The sequence below is a fragment of the Phalacrocorax aristotelis genome, chromosome 13 (genome assembly GCF_949628215.1).
Source record: "Phalacrocorax aristotelis chromosome 13, bGulAri2.1, whole genome shotgun sequence".
Classification (NCBI taxonomy): Eukaryota; Metazoa; Chordata; class Aves; order Suliformes; family Phalacrocoracidae; genus Phalacrocorax; species Phalacrocorax aristotelis.
In genome coordinates this window covers 1,814,703-1,836,570 of record NC_134288.1, presented here as the reverse complement: position 1 = coordinate 1,836,570, position 21,868 = coordinate 1,814,703, and the positions used below count along the sequence as shown (strand labels likewise).

General features: G+C 48.4%; 1 protein-coding gene across 9 annotated transcripts in view; it reads left to right on the top strand.

Annotated features, from left to right (window-relative positions):
• DLGAP4 (DLG associated protein 4) overlaps window positions 1-21,868 on the top strand; it is a 149,910-nt gene that overhangs the window by 120,693 nt on the left and 7,349 nt on the right. For 6 of the 9 annotated variants that reach the window (XM_075109233.1, XM_075109231.1, XM_075109240.1 and 3 more), the window contains one exon: window positions 20,344-20,705. In XM_075109233.1, coding sequence (XP_074965334.1) covers window positions 20,344-20,705 — 362 coding nt within the window. Of the gene's footprint in view, window positions 1-19,888; window positions 20,706-21,868 lie in introns of all 9 variants that reach the window. The other 3 variants (XM_075109238.1, XM_075109237.1, XM_075109239.1) reach the window with 1 other exon arrangement.

The window sequence follows — 21,868 nt, the reverse complement described above, 5'->3', positions numbered from 1 at the left end:
TGAAATGGTTGTGTCTAGGCATTTCCTTCTGCACTGCCACAGCATGTGAACGCTCTCCCTTAATTTTGGACAGGGAGCACTTCAAACCCTGTCACTCAAACTGAACAGTCCTGGGGGAGAGGAGAGACTGTGCTGTTCCAGAGACATGTGTCCTGTCGGACAGCAGTTTTGGAGGGTGTGCTGTATTTTGGTTAGATGTGGGCCTGGCTCTCAGAAAAGGTGGTACATGATTTAAAAGAATACTAATATTTGTACTGCAAATTGCCGCATGCTTGGTTTCCTGACCTAGAGAAACCACAAATTATGTGGATCTTCTGTCCTCCACTTCATTAGTTGAATGTTAATAACCCTCAGATCCCGCAGCTGTAGACCTCCTCCCACCAGCTCCCTGAATGTCGCGCTGCTGTGGCGTGGCTCTGGGGCCACGGGGTTGCGGGCAGTAACTGGGGTTGCAGGCTGTTCAGCACTGCGTGGTGGGGAGTGGTGAACCACTGTAAGGTGAAGATGAAAGGAAAGGAAAAGGGCTTTGACTCTGGCCTGCTTCTGTAGCCCTGCTTTTTCTCTTGCCAGCACTGAGCTCTGCTGCTGTCCCTCGGCTCTGGTTTAATGCTGCGTCGCAGTGGGGAGCATGAGCACGGTGTGACTGAGTTAATATTATCTGTTGTGCTGTGCTTCTATATCCACTGTTTCATCTCACAGGTGTCGATCATGGGCTTCTGTCCATGGATATCATACACACTACTTGCTACATTAACTTGTGCAGAAGACCCTACCTTTAATGTTGCTGCAATGCCTTGTTTTCATGTCTTGCCTTCTGGTGCCTGAGTGATCTGTATGCAGCTTTTTAAAGCACTCAAAGTTATGACTCCCTGGTATGAAGCCTGCCAGGGTAGACAGATCATACTGAAATCAGTAGGCTGTCCTGGCATAGATTATGTCAAAGTGGTGGCCTGCTGTGTGTGTAAGGTGATTCACTTCTGTTGTTACACCCTTTCCCCAAGGATCAAGCATTCCTGCTTTGGGGAGTAGGAAACCCAGCTTGTCCTGGGCTCTATAGCAGTTGAGTATGATCTCTTGTTAATTATCTTAATTAACAGTTAGCTGTAGAAATACCTTCTCTAACTGTCCTCGTGGTTATGTCTTAGTTGCTGGAGTAGGAGACAACAGTACCGTGGTACCCAAGGGAGATGACACTTCACAAAGTCTTCCAGGCGTCTTGTAGCATAAACTGCTGATGTTGCAGATTCATGGAAATTTACTGATGGAGGTGATGCAAGCTTCTCAAAGCTTGCAGTTAAATAACCCTGTGAGTGCTCTGCTGCTCCCTCAGAGCCTACTCATATTAATGTTCCCATGGTTAAATAACTGGCCACGCATCTGTTTACAAAATCGTATCCAAAATACCTTGTTACTGTTATTTTGTTTCCTCAGTTGTACTGTGCATCTTGGTTCCAGCTAGAAAAATAGAACTGAATCTGTTGCTGAAAGGGTGTTAGACTTTTCCTATCACTGCTTTAATGTAAAGTTGTTTTCACCATCTTGGGACTTTGGCTTGTTGGTATGAAGCTTGTCTGCTGCCATCTCATAGGCATCCTATGTTTTCTGGATGTCTGGGACAGTAATAGCAACAGAGCAGCTTTACAACCCTGTCTGAAAACTGGATTAATCTTTGGTCTGATGATCATGCTGAAGACACTAGCCCAGGCAAGTGGGGAATGGTCACTTGGGTAAGAAGGACTGTCCTTGCCACTCTTGGCTTGCCTCCCTGGGAGTCAGCAAAAGGATAATCCTGGTGCAGCTGGCTGCCTGCAGCTGGGTGCCCAGGTGCTTGGTGGAGCAGCCGCCCTGCAGGCAGTGTGTTGGGGAGCAGGCCCTGAGGCAGCCCTGGGTGTGGGTTGCTGCAAGGCAGCAGCTGTCTGGGCTCCACACATTTCTGGGAGTGTACCTGCCCCCTCTGACTTGGGGGTTAGTGCACAGTTGGAGCTGGAGCAAGCAGGAGAGCTTCCATCTCTTCACCAGGTTTGTGTGATTGGGAGGCAATAGAAACCAGACACTTGAAAATTAAAGGCACCTATGTGGTGGTGTCCCATGTCTTCACTTGCCACAGGACCATTAATTTATCTTGAAAAGTGCTTCTGGTTGGTTTTAGCCTTTGAAAGGCTGTTAGGGGATAAAGGAGAATTTTTTCTTTTGCTGTCATATAGTGCTAAGAACATAGTTGTTTCTTTAGGTATGTTGAGGAGGAGAATTGATTTCTGTAATGTGCACTTTAGGTCTCTGTAAATCTGTGCCGAAATGGGAGCAGTTTCAGCACCCTCTTTTTTTCAGCTTCTTGACAGCACTTCTCCCTACTGTGCCATTCTCTTGCTGACAGAAAGTTCACAGTGTTTCTCCTGCCTGACTGCCAGAAGCTGTAAAGAGGAGACCTCTGTTAGTCATCCCATTCCACTAACCTTTGTCTAAACCCTGGCTGAGGCTTCAGAGCAGCTTTCTTCTCCTGAGGGATGGACTTCTGTGGTGCTTAGTTGCTTACTATGGTTATGAAGCATCTTTGGTATCTAGTAAGTCTGTCTTAATTCTTCTGGCATGGCCCAGATCCAAGAAACTTGAGTGGGGTATCTCTTCCTCTGAAAGCATGGCTCTGGTACATAAACAACCTGAATGTTTTCTTGAAAATGCTTTCGAGGAGAATGTAGAAGGGATCGAATTGGTTTGTTTCCCAGTCTGGTATCACAGACATCAGGAGTGACCCTGAGCCACTCAAATGCACTGTCCCCATACAGGCGATGCTGGGACCGCTGCAGTGCATATGTGCTGAAGGTCTGTGCTTGGGTGCAGTTCCGTGGCTCAGACTGAAGTGGCAAGGGCAGAGCAGCCTCCCTCCCAGCTGTGTCCCTCTATTAGAGGCACTGTTTCCTGGTGTATCTTGCCATACTTTTCCTCTAACTGATGGAGAATTCTTTTGGCAAACGAACCGCCAGAGCAGATAGCTGGAGACCTGCTGCTGCATAAGCTCTCCTTGACCCCATACTTACTGTGCCCCACAAATTAAATGCTGCTCTAGGCTTGTGTCTGCATGATCAGTTTATTTTTGTCTGGTGGTTCTTGTTTTGCAAGGCCACTTAACGTGAAAGCACTTGCTTGACTAACCCCTGAGTAACTGACATGGTATCAGTCCGTACTGGGCTGCCAGTGTAGCTACATTCTCAGCAATCCCTTTGAGCTGCAAGTGGCAAGGGCTGAGGTGGTGACTGCCCTGGAAAGTACTGCATTGAAAGATTGGCACACCATTTGGAAGGGTAAGCTGCTGTTAATATGAATTTCATCCTACAGCCGGCCCTGATGTTGGACAACTGGCATGACAAGGAGTGGCTGCTTGAATGCAGTAATTTGTTCTAGGCCCAAAATTGTTCCCTGGCCAAGTGGAGAAATAACCCCAGCCTTGGGCAATCTTCAAAGTGTCTGGTCGGGCTCGGATTCTCAGGAATGTAGAGGTGGGATTTTTCACTGAGCTGGTGAAAGCGTACGTGCCTTGGTGTATGCGTGGGAGCAAGGTCAGGCCACCTCTTGCAGTGTTCAGGTCTGCTCCTTATTCCCAGGAGCTATTTGCAAAGTCTGAGCTGGTTCCTTCCAAAACCATTTCATCCATGGTTGTGTGAGGAAGTATCTGCAAGAAGCAGCTAACTTCTTCACTCCATCCTGCCCTTGCAGGAAGAACAGCAACTTGGCCTGTACGCTTTAGAGTTGTCTTTACCTCTGTGCTGTAATAGCTGCCTGAATGCTTGGACTTTGGGCAGGGGGGAAAGGGAAGAGATGGGCAGGGATGTGGTTAGCAGCAGTCCCAACACCTGCTTGCTGAAACCTCTGATCCTGTTCTCCATAGGACTGGTAGCACAGCTGCTTGGTGGGGTAGCAACTCTGAAGACCTCTAGCAAAAATTTTCTTTCCAGAAATTTTCTTTCCTGAACTTGTAAGCTTCTGATACAAGAAGCAGGGCCATTCCCACTGTAGCTGTTATATTAGTTTTGGTACTTGACTGATGTTTTCTGTCAAACTAAAAGTCCAGCAGATCCTGTATTTTTTTCCATGGCACTACTTTAGTTACTGTTTAGGTTACTCTATCGCTGACAAAAGGCTTCCATCCTTGTTTGGAGCAGGGGCTTTGCAATCATAAAAAACCCCACTGATCTTTGTGCTGCCTGCTATGAGTGCAGATGCCTGAGACAGCCCTGTGAAACTGTTGTACGTACTAGGAGGGAAAGCTGAAGATGAATAGGAAAAGGCAGTATTGTGGATAGGCTTCTTTAGCAGCAGAGAATGGCCTTGAAACAAGCTGCCATGGAAAGGCTGCTTGTGACATGTGCTTAAAACTCTTTGGACTAAAGAATAGCTGGGGTGGTGTCTTTCAGCAGTTTCTCCTGGAAGGTTCATCCAGCTCTGGGAGATCAAGTGAACACCGTTTTCAGGAAGGTCAGGCAGATGTGCTTCAGCAAGGAGTGTCGTTCCAAAAACAATTCTGGTAAACTGTCTCTGGAATAACTTCAAAACAGTCTGACTCAAGATCATTCCCATCACCCTCCTCAAGCCACTCTAAATCAGTGGTTGTAACCTCCTTTCCGTCCTGTCAGACTAACCTCTTCCACTTCAAGTTGTGCAACAGATCAGGAAAAGCAAAAGTGCCGGTGCTGAAAGCTCACTTTCATCTGCTTGTTGGTATTTAATGTTTACAGGTGGAGTCCTGGGAGGAAGCTGTTTGGAATACCCTGCAGAACAAGCCTAGGATTTCTGAGTTTGATTTGGATGGTGTGTGTTTTGTAGCTCAAGCTACACAACTTCTAAGTTGAAAGTAGAGGGAGAGGAGAGTAGGGGATGCTTCGGTCACATGTAATACTTTTGCTGGAGGCTGGGTTTTACAGTTAACCCTCCTTGGAAGGCCAGAGAGTCATAGTACCAAATACCGGATTCAAGGCAGCAGGACAGAAAGGAGTAGGTCCCGAGAGTGCCATGGCAGACAAAATGGCACGAGAACAGTTACAACTAAGTGCCTTTAGTTTTGCTGCCTGGAAACTGAATCAGTTAAATGGATGTGGTAGGGCTCTTCACTAGCCTCTCCCTTCTGTCCCTCTTCTTGTTGATAGTCTTAGATCTTCAAAGCACCTTTATGGCAGGTTCTGTAAGCTGGAGGACCAGATGAACATGAGTGCCGGCGAACAGGTATTGCACACATGAATCCAGAGCTCCTGCTACCCATATTTGTGCCTGGAAAATGGTGGTCTGGGCTCTCAACTTGAAAGATTACAGGGACTCTTCAGGACTGTGAACCAGTAGCTTGGTATTTTGGAGCCTCTAATAAAAGCAAAGTGAGCTGTAAAGACGAAGCCTTGTTGGTGGCTTGAAGCTGTTTTAGGTCACAGATATTAGAGCCTCAGATGTGCTTGGAGAAGACACAGTTCACGCTTGCGATTTGTTGTGCTCTTTCATTGCAGAGCTGGAGCCTGCACAGTGGCTCCTTTGTCAAAAGGCCTGCTTGATTCCTGAAATGAAGTATTCCAGAAAGTGCTGGGTTTACTCTGGATACCCCCTCCCTTGGGAGGATGGGAGAAGGGACCATTGTTCTGGAAGTGCTTGTGATATTTTAAATTCTTAAGAAATCAAAGTTGGGGACTCTTGGCCTCTGGGAGAACAGTGTGACCAGCGTCACTGGGGACGTATGCTACTGTTCCTCTACGCACCTCTGTGCGCCGAGCTAGTGGGAGGAGAATGTCGGCTCGGCTTTGCTGTTATACATGGGTTAGTTCATATGGGAGTATTCAGAAATCCAGGCAATGATAACAGCTGGGCTTTCAAAAGCTGTCTGTTACCCTGCCCAAAAGGATTAGAAGGTTGGGATATTTGCTTAATTACCTGCTCTGACTCTTAAGGACTTACCTTGCCTCTTTAGATCAGACAAGAGGTTTGCAGCGTCGCCTTTTCTGGTTGGTGCAACAGCTAACCACTGCCAAATATAATGCTAATGAAGAGAGGGAGCAGCTTGCTACAGCCTTTCCTGTGTTTGTTCATGCGATGTTTTTTAGTCGTATAACTAATGCCATGTTAAATTGTGAATTAGAATATGGAATAGCTTTACTCTAACATGCAAAGCTTGTCCTGTGCCTCAGAGAACAGAAGTTTCCCAGCAATTTTGACTTTGATTCTTCAGTGTTAGCATCATATTGCCACATCTTGGTTTGTACATACTTAGGGGAGGAACCAGCTTCAATTGAATCTAACTATTAAAACCTCTTGATGATTGTAGCTTTGAAGATGTAAATCTTGGGTGCTGGCTGCCTGACAGCAAACGTCCAACTGGAAAGAGTCTTGACTAATCATTAGATTTTTTCATAGGCTGGATAAGCGCAGGGAGATGTACGTTCAGCCTGATGCCTTCCCCGTCTCCCTTGTGCAGAGGCTGCGTTGCATTGTTGTCTTGTCTGCTGACACGTGCTTTTTCTGGCCCTGTGGGTATAGGGTGTGGTTTGTTTTTAGCTTATAAAGAATTTCTAGTCATCTGGGTGTGGGGAGGGTTTTTCATAATGTTCTGGCGAAACCATCTCTGCTGTTCCTGGTGGCATTGCTTGAATGCTTGTCCTTGCCTAAAACAGCTGGAATCTCATCCTGGGAGCAAGTGAGAATAGCAGACATCAGCGATTCCCTCCCTGGATCAGGTAGAATTTAGGATACTGTAAATGAAAACTGTGAGGACAATCTTGATGCTGAATAAAGCGATGGAGAAATTCTTTTCTTGTCCTGAGGTTTTTCGGCAGCAATGGTGGTAATTTCTAGATGTTCTGAGTAGGCTAGAGAATTGCTGGCTGCTTCTGTTCTTGGGGATGGAGCAACCCCGAGGAGCCCCATTTATACTAGGGGGAACTCGGCCGCTGCTAACACCAGTGCGGCCCTGTTCCTGTTATCACAGTCTGTTGACAAGTTGCTGGCTGCCATCAGTGTGTTCACACCCTCTTGGCCAGCTGTTCTGTGAACAGTGTTTAAATGGTACACTTAACATAATGGTAACCCATCCACACTGCTTCCACGACTGTCTGTTGGTGGGACCAAGCCAAAATTGCCGTAGCAACTGTGCAGATTCTGCAAAACCTCCCTGCTGTTCCCCAAGCACCATGGACCGTACTAGTGTCAGTGAGCTCGGCTGCGCAAAAGCTGTAGGTGTGATTCTGCTGTACTGGAGCTCTTCACATTCCTGCCACTGTAAAAAGGTCCTGGACCAAAAAAATGAGATGGGTTGCTAGTGGGCTTAGAGGATGGTCACTGAGCTGGGGGGGGTGTATGTGGGCAAGTACTGCATAACTGTGCTGTTTGTACCATGCTGGATGGACAAAATCCCCTTTCTGAGAGGGCAAGCAGTTGGGTTGTTGCACTTATTTTGTGTTCAAGATGCAGCTTATTGCCTGTACATTGAAAGCTTGCAATGTGTCTGCTTTGACATGTGAACAAATGCTTGGGAATGGCTTGATTTTTGTGCTTTAGTGGTCAGCATATCCTGAAATAGTAAGTTTGAGCTGTTGAGCTTTGACATAGACAAGAACAGACTTGGTTTACCAAGCGGTGCTGCATGGTTTCTAGCCATATGTTTTTTGACTGGGTGTGACTTTGAGGAGGTGTGTTGAGATTCCTGGACCTCTACAGTGGTAGAGGAGCAGGTTAAAAGCATCTACATGTGACATCCTCTGAGCGATGTGGCATTACATAAAGTGAAGTGATGGCAAACAGCAAGGATTTTTCATGCAGTGTGTAATCAGCTGATGAAACTTCTGTGGGATATTCTAGAAACTGCTAGCTTGGAGAGAAACCAATAAGACCTGCGTAATTAAACTAGCTTTCCCAAATACTTTGAAGATTAACACTAATACCCTCAGTGCACTTAGAAGTGGCTATTAGTAGTGGCTAAATGGAGGATTCCCAGTTGATTCCTTTTACTAGTGCCTCCTCTAAATGCCTAACCCCGGTCCATGCAGTTTGCCACTTTGCAAAGCAGCAGCAGGTTAACATCCCCTGGTGGGGAAGCAGCCTGTGACCTGGTGGCGCTAGCTAATTCATGTCTGCTTCACATTTATGCCTGAATTCATGTAGGACATCTCACTGTCTGTGGAGCTTTTGGCTGATATGCGGTCACTAAGTTGTGGCCCATAAAGTGGTCCTCCTACCTCCTGGGGCCCTGTGAGCGGTGGTGTGCTGAGCTGCAGAGCAGCTCTGCTGGAGGGAGAGGCTGTGCCCTAGGTGGGCTCTGTGAGGTGCCATGTGCTCCAGTCTGTCCAGTCTCCCTTTCTCTTATCAGATGTGAGATCTGGTGCTGGCTGCAGGGAGATTCATGTGGCCTGTCCCGATGGCAGTGTCTGATGGAAATACCTGCTGTCTAGAAATTATCTCTCTGGCATGCATGGTTTGGAGCTTGGCCCATTCCTGACGACCCCCTGGAGAGGACTAGCTATCACATGGCCCAGATGTGTAGGCATGGTATCAGTAGGGCTTCCCTGTCTTCTCCAGAGGCAGGAAAATCAGCAGCATAGGTCCCCTGTGACTGTCGCTATATGCGTAGAAAGGCTTCAGGCCCAGCCAGCCCCCTCCCAGGGATCCTCACTCTCCCTCTGCTGCAGCCAGGGACTCGCCTCGTCCCCCTGTGCCTGATGCCTCAGTCAGAGCCAGCATCGTGTGTGAATAAAAGGTGAGGAGGGAGCAGTAAACAGGCTGCTGGGTGATACAACAAGTCCTGCTGGGTCTATCAGCCTGGTACTGGGGCTCCTTGGTACCACTGATACCCCCACTTGGGTTGCTCACATGCTGTTTGTGCATCCCCTGGACAAAAGCAAACAGGAAGAAATGGCATATCGAAGTGTGGCTTTAAAGCCAAGCTGGACTCCTGTCACTGAGAGCTCTTCACGCTTGCCATGGGCTAGGATTATGCTGGCACCTCTCTGATAGCCACTGCTGCTTGCTCTGCTTGCTGCTCTGTGCCACAGGGGTGCTGCACGGCCAAGGATTCGGCTGGGGAATGGTTGCGTATGGTCGTGGGGAGGAGGCAGCTCTGTCTTCAAGCCTGCCTGTGTAGGCTCAGGGAAGTGGACTTGCCTGGTTTGGCAGCTCTGTAGCCCTGGTTGTGCTGGTGTAGTTATGTCAGCAGGGTCTGCTGGGGCCGAGGCAAGATCCGTGTTGGTGCCTCTGTTGCTGCCCAACCTGTGTAAGACAAGCTGGCAGGGCAGGTGCTGCTGCCCGGGAGGGTGCTGCGGCACACTGGGGACTCTGCTGCTGCCATGGTGAATTCCTGGAGCAGGGCCCTGGCCTCAGAGCCTGGTCTTGGTGCAGACTGCAGGAGTGTGGATGAGGAGCAGAGATCCCAGTGCTCCGTGGGCTTGGGTTCCCTTTAGCTGTGCTGCTTTACATCTCTTGATGTATTAAGCTCATTAAGCATCAGCCCTCATTAGAGCGTGTTGATGGGGGATAAGCACCACCTGACTCTCAGTACAGAGCAAAGGAATGCTGACCTGGTGGACCATCCCCTCTGGAAAAATGTGTACGCCACCACTAGCCAGCAGGTGAGAGGCAAGGGGCCCTGTCCCTGTGGATCAGGCACCCCCACCCTGTCAGAGCTGTAGTTCTGCTTCTCCTGGGACTGTGCTCATAGCTTTTCTCTTCTCCTGCCTTTGTTGAGGCAGGATGGTTGGTTTTGGGGATCTTGATTCTTGTTAATGAATTAACATCTTGGGTGGGGGGAGAAGGGGAATTGTCCCTTAAGCTACTGCCCTGTGCTTGCTGGATTGGAGACCTGTCCTGGAGTTCCACAGGACGGATGGACAGCTTGCTGGATGTGTGTCTGTGGAGCAGGGTGGAGTTGCCTATCACTGTTCCAACTTGCTTTAAAACCTGTGCTGAAAACTACTTTGGGGAGGGTGGGGAGAAATTACAATGTCTCTCCTAATACAAATAGAAGCCCCAGTAACTGCTGCAGATGGGTTTGGGAGTGTCTGTGGCTGGTGCTCTCTCTAGCATCTGTTGTGTCCTTACTGTGAGGCTAACTCTGGTGTAGCATGCTGTCTGCTGAAAGGGGGAGATGATCAAATCAGAAGGCCAGCAGTGCAAGATACTGTATTTTTAAACCCCAGCATTCTTGGGTGGTGTCATATGATGCTTCATGCCTCTTTTAAATTTGTGACCTTCTGTAAGTGCCATTTTAAAAAAAAAAAAAGCAAGCTGCCTTGCCTTCCCAGTGTAATAGTTTTCAGTGTATAAGGGTTCATCATAATTTCTCTGCTACAAATGCCAAATAGTAGCATGTCCAAGCTCAAACTTCTGGTACATTGAAAAATCCAGAGTTCCTCACTTTTAAAGATATCACAACCTTCTTACATAACCTTTCCTTCACTGGTTAAACATTTCTGCTCCCCCCCCACAGTAGGTCTCTCATCAGAGGTGGCTGCGAAATCCTGTGCAGCCCTGAGTGGTGGAGCACTGCCACCCTTGCCCCCTTGCCTGCCCTGTGCAGTCCCTGGTCCACCCAGCACAGCTGCTCAGTGCTGGTAACTAATGCCACAGTTCACCCTAAAGGCATCTCAGTCATCGGTGACCAGAGAACACAAGTGGTTGTACAGAGTATTTTGTGGTGTGTTTCTGGATGAAAGCTGTACTGTTAGTCTAAAACACACAGCTGATATTCAAGGAGAGCCCTTTGCTTCTGTATTTGCATTTGGGGGGGGCTCTTTGTAACATTTGAGAGATGCTCTCTTGAGTTTGAGGTCCTTTTTCTGCAGATATATCCAGTTCTTTTGTTTCAGTAATGCAGGAACTTACTATATTTAGCAATGGTCAAGCAAGTGTAGGGCAGTCCCTTGTTTCTTAATAACAAGTAGCAGATGAATATGTAGGTGATAAATACTATCCTGCCAGCATAGCCCTAGAGATCTGCAGGAGTGCTGTGACCACGGTGGGTACTGAACCTGAACAAGAGCAACAGGTGACAAATCTTTAACAGCTCTGCTTGCTTGACCAGTACTTGCAAGCTGTTTTCCAGCTGGGAAGCCAAGACTTACTTGCACAGGTCTTTGTTTAATACTGAAGCACTTGCTGCTCAGTGGTGAGGAAGAGGCAGCTGCGTTAACTTCTCTGACTGGATTGTGGTGGGGCTTTAGGGAAGTAGGTGTTTCTCTTAAAATTAAGTTACTATTCTTTCGGCAACAAAATGCCAGATAGCTGAAATGTAGTCTGCAAACCTGGTACAGGCTTTGCCAACAGGGAGCTGGAGTATGGGTCAAGCATGTAGGTGGGCTGGGTGGTGAGTGCTCCCAGAGGAAGCCAGTGTGCCTGTGTGGGAAGAATGGTACTTGTTAGTAAGGGCATTTACCCTCTGTGTGCTTATCTCACAGGTGAGTCGATGCTGTTCATTTCAATTGGAAATAGCCACTTCCCATAGCTGTTTTGGTCAGGAAAAGTGGCTTGGTTACAACTCCAAGTGAGGTCTGGTCATAGTCCATAACTGCTGGTAGGAACAGCTGCAGCTTGGTGGGGTTTCAGGGTATGACCCCAAGCTGCTTCAGTGGGAGAGATGAGCCTGCTGCTCCTCACCTCTCTGTGCTCTCTGCTGCAGACCCACCTTCCCTCCGTGTGGCCTCTTTGGTGTGTTCCCTGACATTGCTGTGGTGCTCTTGCTTCTGGCTGGGAGTCCAGTGGGTGCCTCATTGTTTGTGGAAAGGGATGAGGGCAGAGAGCCCAAGGCCTTGTTGTCCATCCTGGAAACAAGTGTCTGTCTTCAGCTGACTGTATGGTGGGAGAAGCAACAGCCTGCTGGCAGGTGTGGCATTGGACCCCTTGTCCCAGATGTCACTCCAGCCATGCCCAAACAGGCTGCAGGGCTTCCTGCTCTACCTACTGAGCTGTACTGGGACCAAAAACTGAGAATGAGTAGGGCAATAACAAGGGGAATGTAAGCATGAATTTCTCCACTGACCTCCTTCAGAAATACTTGAGGTGTGGCCTGGATGTCTGGGGCAGGAGCCAAGCTGTTGTGTGGCTGGGTTTAAGCTGGGCTGTAATGGTGGTGGTTTTCCCCTGGTGCTGCTGCTTGGGAGGAGTACCTGGAGCAGGCTCTGTTGTCTGACTTAAGCACAGCCTGGCTTGTGTATCAGCTCTGTGATCATAAGGAAACAGCAGGTACAATAAGAAAAGCTGAGGGTTGTGGGGAGCTGGTGAGGTGCTAACAATATTCCTCTTGATTATCTGAGAGCTTCAGGAGGGCTTTGCTGGGCTGGTCGCTCTGTGTGTCTCTATGGGCACACTGAACCTCCCTGGAGACAGTGCACAGCTTGGACTGCAAGGTGGGCGACCTGCTCACTCCAGGACGCTGATGCTGTTGGGAGTTTAGACTGCAGCTTGGTGGAGCGAGGACTGTGGCAGGAGAGTCCACAGCCCATCCCTGACTCCCCAGCTTAGCCGTGGTCAGCAATGTATTTCCTTGTTGGGCATCTGTTTTCTTCTGTGTAGTATTGAGGTGAGATTTTTCTTTTTTCAAACATCAGTACTACTGAGATTAACAAAGGGAAAACACTGAGGGAGTAGATATTGATAGCATTTCCATAAACGGTCTCTTTAAATGAATGCAGTCACTTAACTTGGCTTTCTAGGAGTGTAGTTTTGTTTAACCAGTGTGACTTGTTTTAAAACTTCTCCAGAGCTCTAACGATACGCATTGACTCAGCAAGAGGTGGCATCTTCGCATGGATCCCCCATCTTGTCTAGGTGGAAATATTTTCCTGTTGACTAATAAAATTTGGGTAGGTTTCTCATCTGTGCCTCTGATGCAGGTGTCTTAACCTTCAAGCTGCAGAATGCTCAAACAGCTTCTATACAGGCCAGATACAGATTCAAGGAGGCCATGTGCTGTGGCCATAAAGGCTAGAAACATTTTGTTTTAGCAGAAAAACAAGGTCTGAAGTGATTGCTGTGAACCATAAAATCAATAAAGATCTATATTGTCTTCAGTAGCAATTGTAACTGGGGATAATTTTTACTTGGACTCTCTACAAATAAAACATCCTGCAGTTCATTATAGTTTCAGCCTTGAAGTGTTCTGTGAGTTGATGAAAATCAGAGGTCAGGCTGCTCGGTATGCGGCCGTTCCAGTTCCCTTTGCTATTGAAAACTGCCTCTAAATGCAACTCCTTCCATCTGTGAGACCCTGTGGCAAACGCAAGCCCAAAGACATACAGCCAAAATCTGGAGGGGATAATGCAACTCATAGTGGTTCTCATTTGCTGCAAGATTATTGGGTTGTTTCATTTAAAAGACAAATGAACTTGGCTTGTAGTAGGAGAGATTATTTCAGAGCATGTTGCTTTATGCACAAGGAAATGAGGTCATTTCTTCAGATCTTCCCATGGTAAAATTTAGGGGGGGATGCATGGAGCAGGAAACTGATAGCAGTCTGAGCCCTGCTGACATGTTCGAGGACAGTCTAACTTGCCTTCACAACTGACTGTGGCTTGGAGCCTTTGAGATAACTTAATAAAAATGAGGATGGCTTGAATAGGTCCTTGAAGTCACTGGAATTATTAGAAATATCACCAGGCTATATTGAATCAGCAATAGCGATAAAATAACTGGGCACTTCATGCTAGACACACTTGAGGGCAATTATGATATTTAAATCTAAAACCAAATACCTTGGCTATGATCTTGGTGGTGCTGCCAGGTACTGAGCTGGTAAGCACAGCCTAGTGATGTTTGAACAGGAACTTCTTAAGGCAGTGCTGGATTTAATATTCTTTTATGACTTATGTTTAGTATTTCAAAAAGCAAATAACTGGCTCTCTGGAAGGAGAGGGAGAGGTTTGCAGTGTGCCCAACTGGTTTGGGGGTCAGGAGGGCTTTCCAGGGTAAGGCTCTGGCAATATAGCTCTTCTGCATGGAGCTACATCAGTGGGTATTGCCCAAGCCCCTGGGAGCGGCAGGTAATGTCATGTGGAAGATGCTAATTTGGAAACATGCTGCTTTCTAAAAATAATTATGCAAGGAAGACTATAAACAGCCAGCCCTCCCCCAAAAATCAATCATCCACAGCACAGTTGTGAATTCTAACAGCATGCTTAAATAAGCCTGAGAAGATCCTATAAGCAGGAGGAGGCTAGTGCTGCAAAGCTGGAAGCTTAAGCAAAACTTAAACATTTTCCTTGTTCTTACACACCTTTTTGGAGTGTGGCTGATGTTCACAAGCAAACTTAGTCGATGGTGCTGCAGAAGATGATGTGTACCTGCTCCAGTCCCCACATGGATTGTAGCTCCACATATAGCACAAGCTGATTGTAAAATTTAGGCTATAACATGCAACAACTCAAAAGCAGATTCATACCCTGTTGAGCTGTAGCCCTTTGGAGGGGTAAAGTTAGCAACTGGGATGCTCCTAACTGGTGGGATTGCCCTCTGAGCCATGGGAGCATGCTGCCTGCTCAGCTGGTCCAGTAACATCTCTCTCCTACAGAAATACCGGGATGGTTTTGGCTGCCTCAATATCTTGTCTCTTCCCACAGATGCAAGTAATGCTTGAACTTAGTTCAGAGTAGTATTGAGGGAGAAGGGCAGACTGTTCTAGGTGGGCTTATGCTGACTTTTGCTTTCAAAACCTATTTTAGGTAAGGTGTGGCTCCTGGGTTTGCTGCATAGTCTCAAGTCCCTGGTTTATGGTTGCAGAGGGCTTCGGTGGGGTTAATTTGCAATTGCATTTATCAAAGCATCCCCAGTTCTTCAAGACTCCTGATTCTCTTGTTTCTTTCATTTGCAATGTTTCTTAGAGTTGTAAACTTGTTTTTACAGCTCACATAATCAACCCTTTGACCACCCGTACATTAATGGGCATTTTTTGTTGGTACTATGTGATTCCCTTTTAGCAGAATCTTCAGCTGAGCATTAAGGGATCCCCAGGAACAAGACAAGGGGATGCTGCAGTTTCCCGCTGTATATAGAGCAGCACAAACAGTATTCGTACTGTCTGTCGGTAGGCAGAAGGATGAACTTGGATCTAGGTTATTGACTCTCAACACCACTGATCTTCCCAGGGAAACTCTACTGCCTCTCTGTGCTGAGGTACTGCCCTCGCCTTTGTTTTGCCTGGCTTCAGCGTTCGATATCAGATAGCAGTTGATTTACTTTCCCTAATTACATTACAGCCCTGTGGGTGTAAACAGCAGCTGGGAAACTTCAGCTGTGCTGCTAGTAAACATGCCAGCAAACCCCTCAGGCCTCTCCCATCGGTTGAGCTCCGAGCAGGACGATGTCGCAGGCTTGCTGTTGGGTGGCAAGGGTTCCCAGGCAGTTGGTGCGCCTGGGCTGTGTACTCTCCCTCAGGCAGGACAGAGGCCATGGGGAGACAGGGGCCAAATGGACAGGCTTTCTTCACTGCCAGTTTCAGTAGCTCTTCCGTGTCCTAAGTAATAGCTGCTGTAGCCCCCGGTATAGTAATGCGAGGCAGCGCGAGTGTCCTGTGTTTTGGCAGTGTAGCCACAGCTTATCAAAGGGTACTTCTATGATCACTCTGTTCAGGCTGCTCCTACACAGCTCTGTTGGGATGGGCTGTACAAGACCGGGCATAAGACTTGGCTTAGAAATTGCTGTAGCTACTTAAGATGATGCTCTCTGGTCAGACAGCCCTGGCAGAGGGACTGTATGGGTGCTCCTCATCCATGGGGTGCTCAGTGGCTTCCTTCTGTGCAGCTGGCAGGGCTCTCTGGTGGCCTGTGCAGCTTCCCTCGGAGGGTAGTGATGAGTGTGCAGTGACGAGCGCCAGAGCAGCCAAAGACGTGGGCTGCTCTTGTGCTCGCTAATGCACATCTAGGGTGGAACCTTCTGTCTTCAGTGGTGGTGTCCTGCACAAGCAAGTGTTGGCAGCAGATGAACTATTTCAGCATGCACATAAGGGGCCATTCAGCTCCTGGGGCAGTTGTCTGTGATAGGGCAAAGCTCTTGCAGCTGTACCAATGTGAGGAATGCTTTACTGGTGTTAGCATGCTGTGCTCTGCGTCAGGCAGGTGTAGTCAAGACTTCTGTTGTAAGGGCAGAGCAGGTGAACATCTGTAATAAAGCAATTTTTGACTTGATCAGATCTACAGTAAGGAGGCTTTTTGGGATTTCCAGCAGAGAGAACACGAGGAAAGTGAGGGACTGATTGCGCAGTGACTGTTGCTCCTGCTGTGCTGGCAATCTGTACCTTTGCACAATGAACCAGATCCTGTAAAGCAACACCCATGGGTAAAGGTCAGCTTTGGGGTACAGGTCAACCTGTGCTTGCACAAGTGGTGCCATCTAATCTGGTACCTCTGAAAGAGGCATCCCAGTGGCAGGCCTGACTTGCCTGGAGATGCGAAACACTTCTGAGCTGGTGCTGCTCTAGCATCTGCAGCAGGTCCTGCTGCTCTCTTGAGTGTAGGGACTTCCACTCTGCATGGGAAAGGTGATGAGGTGGGACTGCTGGATAGGGGGTGAATGCCAGTGCCCTTTTAGTCATCCATTAGTGATGAACTTGCACTGCACTTGCTATTTACATGACTGAGTAAGTATTAGCTAAAGTATATGTCTAGCTGTGTTTTGGCATGTAAATTTGACAAGTTGAAGCACTTGCATCTGACCTTTAAAAACCACCTACAATGATTTACTAAAAGTGCATAATAAGTTCCTGTCCTGGTTGGAGACACAGCAGCTGTGGGCTCAGGCTGTCCTAAGTGGTTTACATGGCATGTGCCAGCGCTGGGTGCTGATCAGGCTGGAAAATAACCCAGTCCCCAGACACGGTAGCCTGTCCCAGTTATACCAGCTACATGGCTCCCTACTGTAAGTCCCTCCTGCAGCCATGGGAGCCATGTGTCAGAAGGTGGTGTAAGGGCTAGGGTGAGCAGTCAGGATAGGTCCCACTGTTGTAGCCATCAGGACACTGCACAATTTGTGCTGGACTTGGTGTATTCCGGAGGGCTGGGGGGAACTGGTATGAGTTTTGTGCCTTTCTGAGCTCCTATCCAGATTCCCACTGAAAGGCAGCTTGGTTGGCGACCCTGCCATAGGCTCCTCAGTTCTGCTGTAGCAGTAGCACTGTTACAGTGCTGCTCGGCATCTTTGGGCATATAAATGCTTTTGGAAACATAGATCTCCTTCTCTGTAACCCTTCCCTTTTAGTTCCTTCTTTGAAGTGGAACTTCATCTGTTAACATGGTAAATATTGGGATGTATAAATACAGGCATGTGTAAAACTGTCAATAAGGTACATGGTGTAGCTGTGCAATTTCCCTGCAGGGGTGCAGCTGTGCTCCCAGGGGTGCTTGGGACTGGCTCTGACCCCATTAGAGACTGAGGCAGCTGGGACACCCTGCAAGTGTGGGCAACATCTACTGCAGTCAGAGGGTCCTGTCTGGGGAGGAAAAAGAGCTACTGAGAGGCTCATGTCACCTGAAACATCCCTTCCCATACCTCTAATCAGTTTGGACCACGTCCATTTGATAATCCTGTTAATTGTGCTAAAATGACGCAGGGAACAGAAGGCACCCTGTGATGGGCTGAGCCAGCATTGGTTGTGTCCAATTGCTCAGAAAGATCAAAATATCAAGTGACCAGTGGTGAGCTCCCCAGGGCATGTAGGCAGTGCGGTTTGGGAGTGGAAGGTGATGTTGGGAAGCAGCAGGTACCATTGCCTGCCCTCACAGTCCCCAAGCAGTCAAAGGATTCCTGATAGAGAAAGCTGGTCTCTCATCTGGTACTAATTTGTTAATACGCTGGTGGCTACTGGGGATGGAAATGGTAAACAGTCTATCTGTATTTTTTAATAAAAAAAATACCTGCATATACTATCACTGTGTCAGCAAGTTTTGCGGAGGTTTTGTATGGGACTGGGCAGTGCAGCGGGAGGTAGGAGCCTGCAATTTGAGGTTCAAAACTTTACTGAGATCAGGGAGTATGGGCTGGAGCAGGGAACCCAAGGGAGTGACAGCCCCTGCGGTCACCAGAGCTGTACTAGGAAAACACTTAGAAAACTGGGTTCGGGTTTGTACAGCCTATCTGTATTGTTGGTTGGGTGACATGGGACATGTATGGGTCTGTTAATATTATAATAATTATATATAATACCTGTCACCGTCTGCATGTCAAGGGCTAGGGGGAAGGTGTGCTTGGAACAGGATGGCGCATGGGGTTTGTTTGAAGGATGAGACCCCCTTTGGAGACTGAGGACTATGGGTTGGAGCAGAAACCAAGGAGAGTGACAGCCCTGCCACTGCCAGAGCTTCCCACACCACTGTACTGGAGTGACTTACACAGGGATGCTCAGTTTGTCATTGATTTGGGAAAGGGACTATAAACACGCCTTGGTAACTCGCTAACTCACCAAGTCCAGGAGTAGGGGACTGTTACCTTTTAATGTGTAAGGTACAACTTGGCCCTCCGTGATCCGGGGTGGTGATGGAGCTGATCGGCTCACAGCCTGGAGCAGTGAAGCTCCCTACGCAGCCTGCAGGACCAAAGCACAGCTGTGCACCGTGACCAAGACACCAAGGCAAGAGAAGGCTAATCCCTGCAGGCACTGCCTGGACAGCACAGAGTTACCCTGAAACCTGCAGCAGCCCTGATCCCGCAGCTCCCTTCTAGCAGGGGTGGGACTGTCAGACTCAGCACACCGCAGCCATACAGACCTACAAGCCCCTTAGGAGGAACCTGGCAGCAGCACTAAGTTTCTCACTCCAGGAGCGTGGCCCTCCCAGGAGGTGAAACAGGTGGCTAGGCAGTGCTGGTGCAAGGAGAAGGGATGGTGTGAGCCTCTCTGGTTATGCCTTGGAGCGGAGCAGTGTTATGTGTGATAAAGCTCCTTGCATACCCATGAAGGGGCTCAGGCAGTAGCAGGGGGGAGCCCAAATCACACCCTGCTGGGCAACTCCCAGGTCCCTCGCAGAGGCCATCAGCCCATCACAGGCCCATCTGCACAAGCCCAGAGCAGGGGGACACAATGGCAGGTGGGACCCTGAGCCAGAGACCCCTGACCACTGAACGCCTTATCTAGGCTCCTCCTGGGGCTGTCTCAGAGAGCCTCAGCCCTGCTGTCCAGGCATGACACCCATCACCATGAGCCATGGGGAGCAGCTCTCCAGATCACCTTTTGGACCAGGGAGGTTGCTGTCAAGGGCTGGGACATGTTACGGGCTGCAGGGGAAAAGCAGTTTGGGATTGCACAGGACTTAATGGGATATTTAGGGGAGGAACCAAAGGTGGAACAAGAAAAGGGGTTTTGGTGACTTGGGGAGGAACAAGAGTGGGGAATACAGGGCTGAGGGGATAAAAGGGGTCAGTTGTGTGTAGGTGGCTGATCAGTGTGCTTGTCTGGCCGTGCCCTGCCTGGCACAGTCTGTCCTGTCTGGACAGCAGCTGGAGTAGAACTTTGGTCTCAGGGGCTTGTATCTCCAGGGGCCAGGAACTGGGCAGTCTGAGTGCCCAAGTGCAGCTGCTGCAGGACCCACCTTGTACATACATTTTCACTATTGGACTTCCATCCTGTCAAGCCAGAGACAGGAGCAGGATGAGGCCATTGCTGCTGTCCATATTCTTGTGGGTGCTCTTCTGTGATCTGTGTGGCCAGCCGTGTCTGTGAATATATATGCAGTGGATTTGTGTGCTCTGTGCTTACTGGGAGCACATCTTCAGCCTCCCTACTGGTTGGATATGGGGACGTGGGGCGGCAGCAGCCTTGCCACTCTTGAGCTGTTGCATTCAGATGATGTAATTTCCTCTAACGCGTAGCAGCTAGGTTTTTAAGGTACTTCACAATTGTTTGTTCCTACCATCAGCATCTAACAAACTTTATGGCTTCTTTCCATTTTTATAGGAAAAAACACCAGCCTGGTCCAGACACTGAAACTTGTCAACTGATGGGACAGAGAGCCGAGGCACTTGGCTATACTAGGACACTAAAACATAGGGTTTAGCCAAAGAAAATTTCCCCAACGTGGAGGCTTACACCTGCCAAACACTGTAGCATTCTTGGGAGGCTTTTCTATACCTCTTCTCCATTTCCAGCCTTTCGCACGTCATGGTATTCCTTTCGACTTCTTTTGCAAGCTAGCTCTGGCTCTGCCTTCTGCTTCCCCTTATGCTTTGGTTTGGGTTGCCCAGTGTGAGCTGCTGGCTGTAGGCTGTTTCTGCATTTCTGCCTCTAGCTTCTACTTGGAGGCTCCTCTTGGATGTTGTGACTGACCTGCTTTTTCTTTCTCTTTTACTGTATCTCTCTCCCCCCCAATCTGTCTTTTGCATTCTCTATTCTTCCCACCTCCATTACTGCAGGTTCATCATGCCTAGTGGCATATAAAAAGACTCCACCACCTGTCCCACCTCGGACCACATCAAAGCCGTTCATCTCTGTCACTGTGCAGAGCAGCACTGAATCGGCGCAGGACACCTACCTGGACAGCCAGGACCACAAGAGCGAGGTGACCAGCCAGTCAGGACTCAGCAATTCTTCAGACAGCTTGGACAGCACCAGGACACCCAGTGTGACGAGGGGAAGCGTTGTGACTCCAGCAAGAGAGACTCCAGAGTTACCCCAGAAAAATGCAACTTTGAAAAGTGACAAAGGGACTCTGACTAACGAAGAGCCTAAAGTGGAGAATATTCCCAAAAGAAAGCTGTCGTCTATAGGAATACAAGTATGGAATAGTTTGTTCTCCTTTGTCCTAAGGAATGTCTTTAACCCATCCATTTAGCGTGTGCATTTTGTGTGACTAGGTGTGCATCTGAAGTCACTTAGAATTAGCAAGAGAAACTGCCTTGTCAGACTAACTTCCTGTGTTCCTGGGGGTGAAATACAGCAGAAGCTTTCCATAACAGACCAGAAAGGACTAAGTTCTTTTAGTAAAAAATCGAAATGTTTCATAAAGCAGTGGGACCATGTTAACTTCCCTCTAAGGAGGCCTTTTGCTGCTAGTATGCCTGTGCTGAGCCTGTGCTCTGTACTGTGTTACTTAACATCAATCTGCTCCTTGTCCATCATGATTCTAGAGACAACTTTCTTCTGAGAGGTGAGCCCTTCTACTTGCCATCCATGTAGTATGGTCTGCTGCAGTGTGAAATGGCCCCAGGGCTGTAGGCAGGAGGGAGCAATTCCTTGCTGTCCACTGTTCTCAGCAGGTTGCTCCTTCTCTTGCTGGAATCATTTAGCTCTGTGGAAATCAAGGGAAATGAGCTGTTGATTACATAGTCAAATGAGAACCCACTGAGTAGTGTAAATCCATGCTTCATTCAGCAAAACTTAATTTATCTACAATTGTACACTCTTCTTGTGGACAGATTTCCCAGTTAGAGACACTGGCTGCTGTGAACACTTGTTTTGTCCCAAAGTGCTGGTCAGTGCTGCAGGCTATTACCTGCAGATAGGACCTTGAGCGCTTGGGCAGGTCTAAATGCAGGATCTGGTCTTTGAGCCACCATGTGTGGGTGTGAATAAGTTCTCCATTGGCTTTATAGCAACGCTAGCTGGCGAGTTAGGTACGTGTGATAGCGAAGGCTTTTCTGCAGGGTCAGTGGGGCAAAACACACGCTGAAAGGGCAGCGAGGCAAGAGAACTCATGTTGGAGAGGCTGACTGCCATCTTCCCCTGTTCCTTTTCTGAGCTGGTTCCCCAGCCACTGGCCCCACAGCCTGGATTTCCCTCCTAAAACCTCCTAACCCTCTTATCCAGAGCTATGGAGGTTATCAGTCCCTAGGAGAGAGGAAGCTGGGCTTTGCTATCTGTCTTAATCAGATATCTGCCCTCTCTTGAATCTTTTGGCCTTCGCCTGTGTCGGATGCCACACATGCAGCTCCTCCCTCA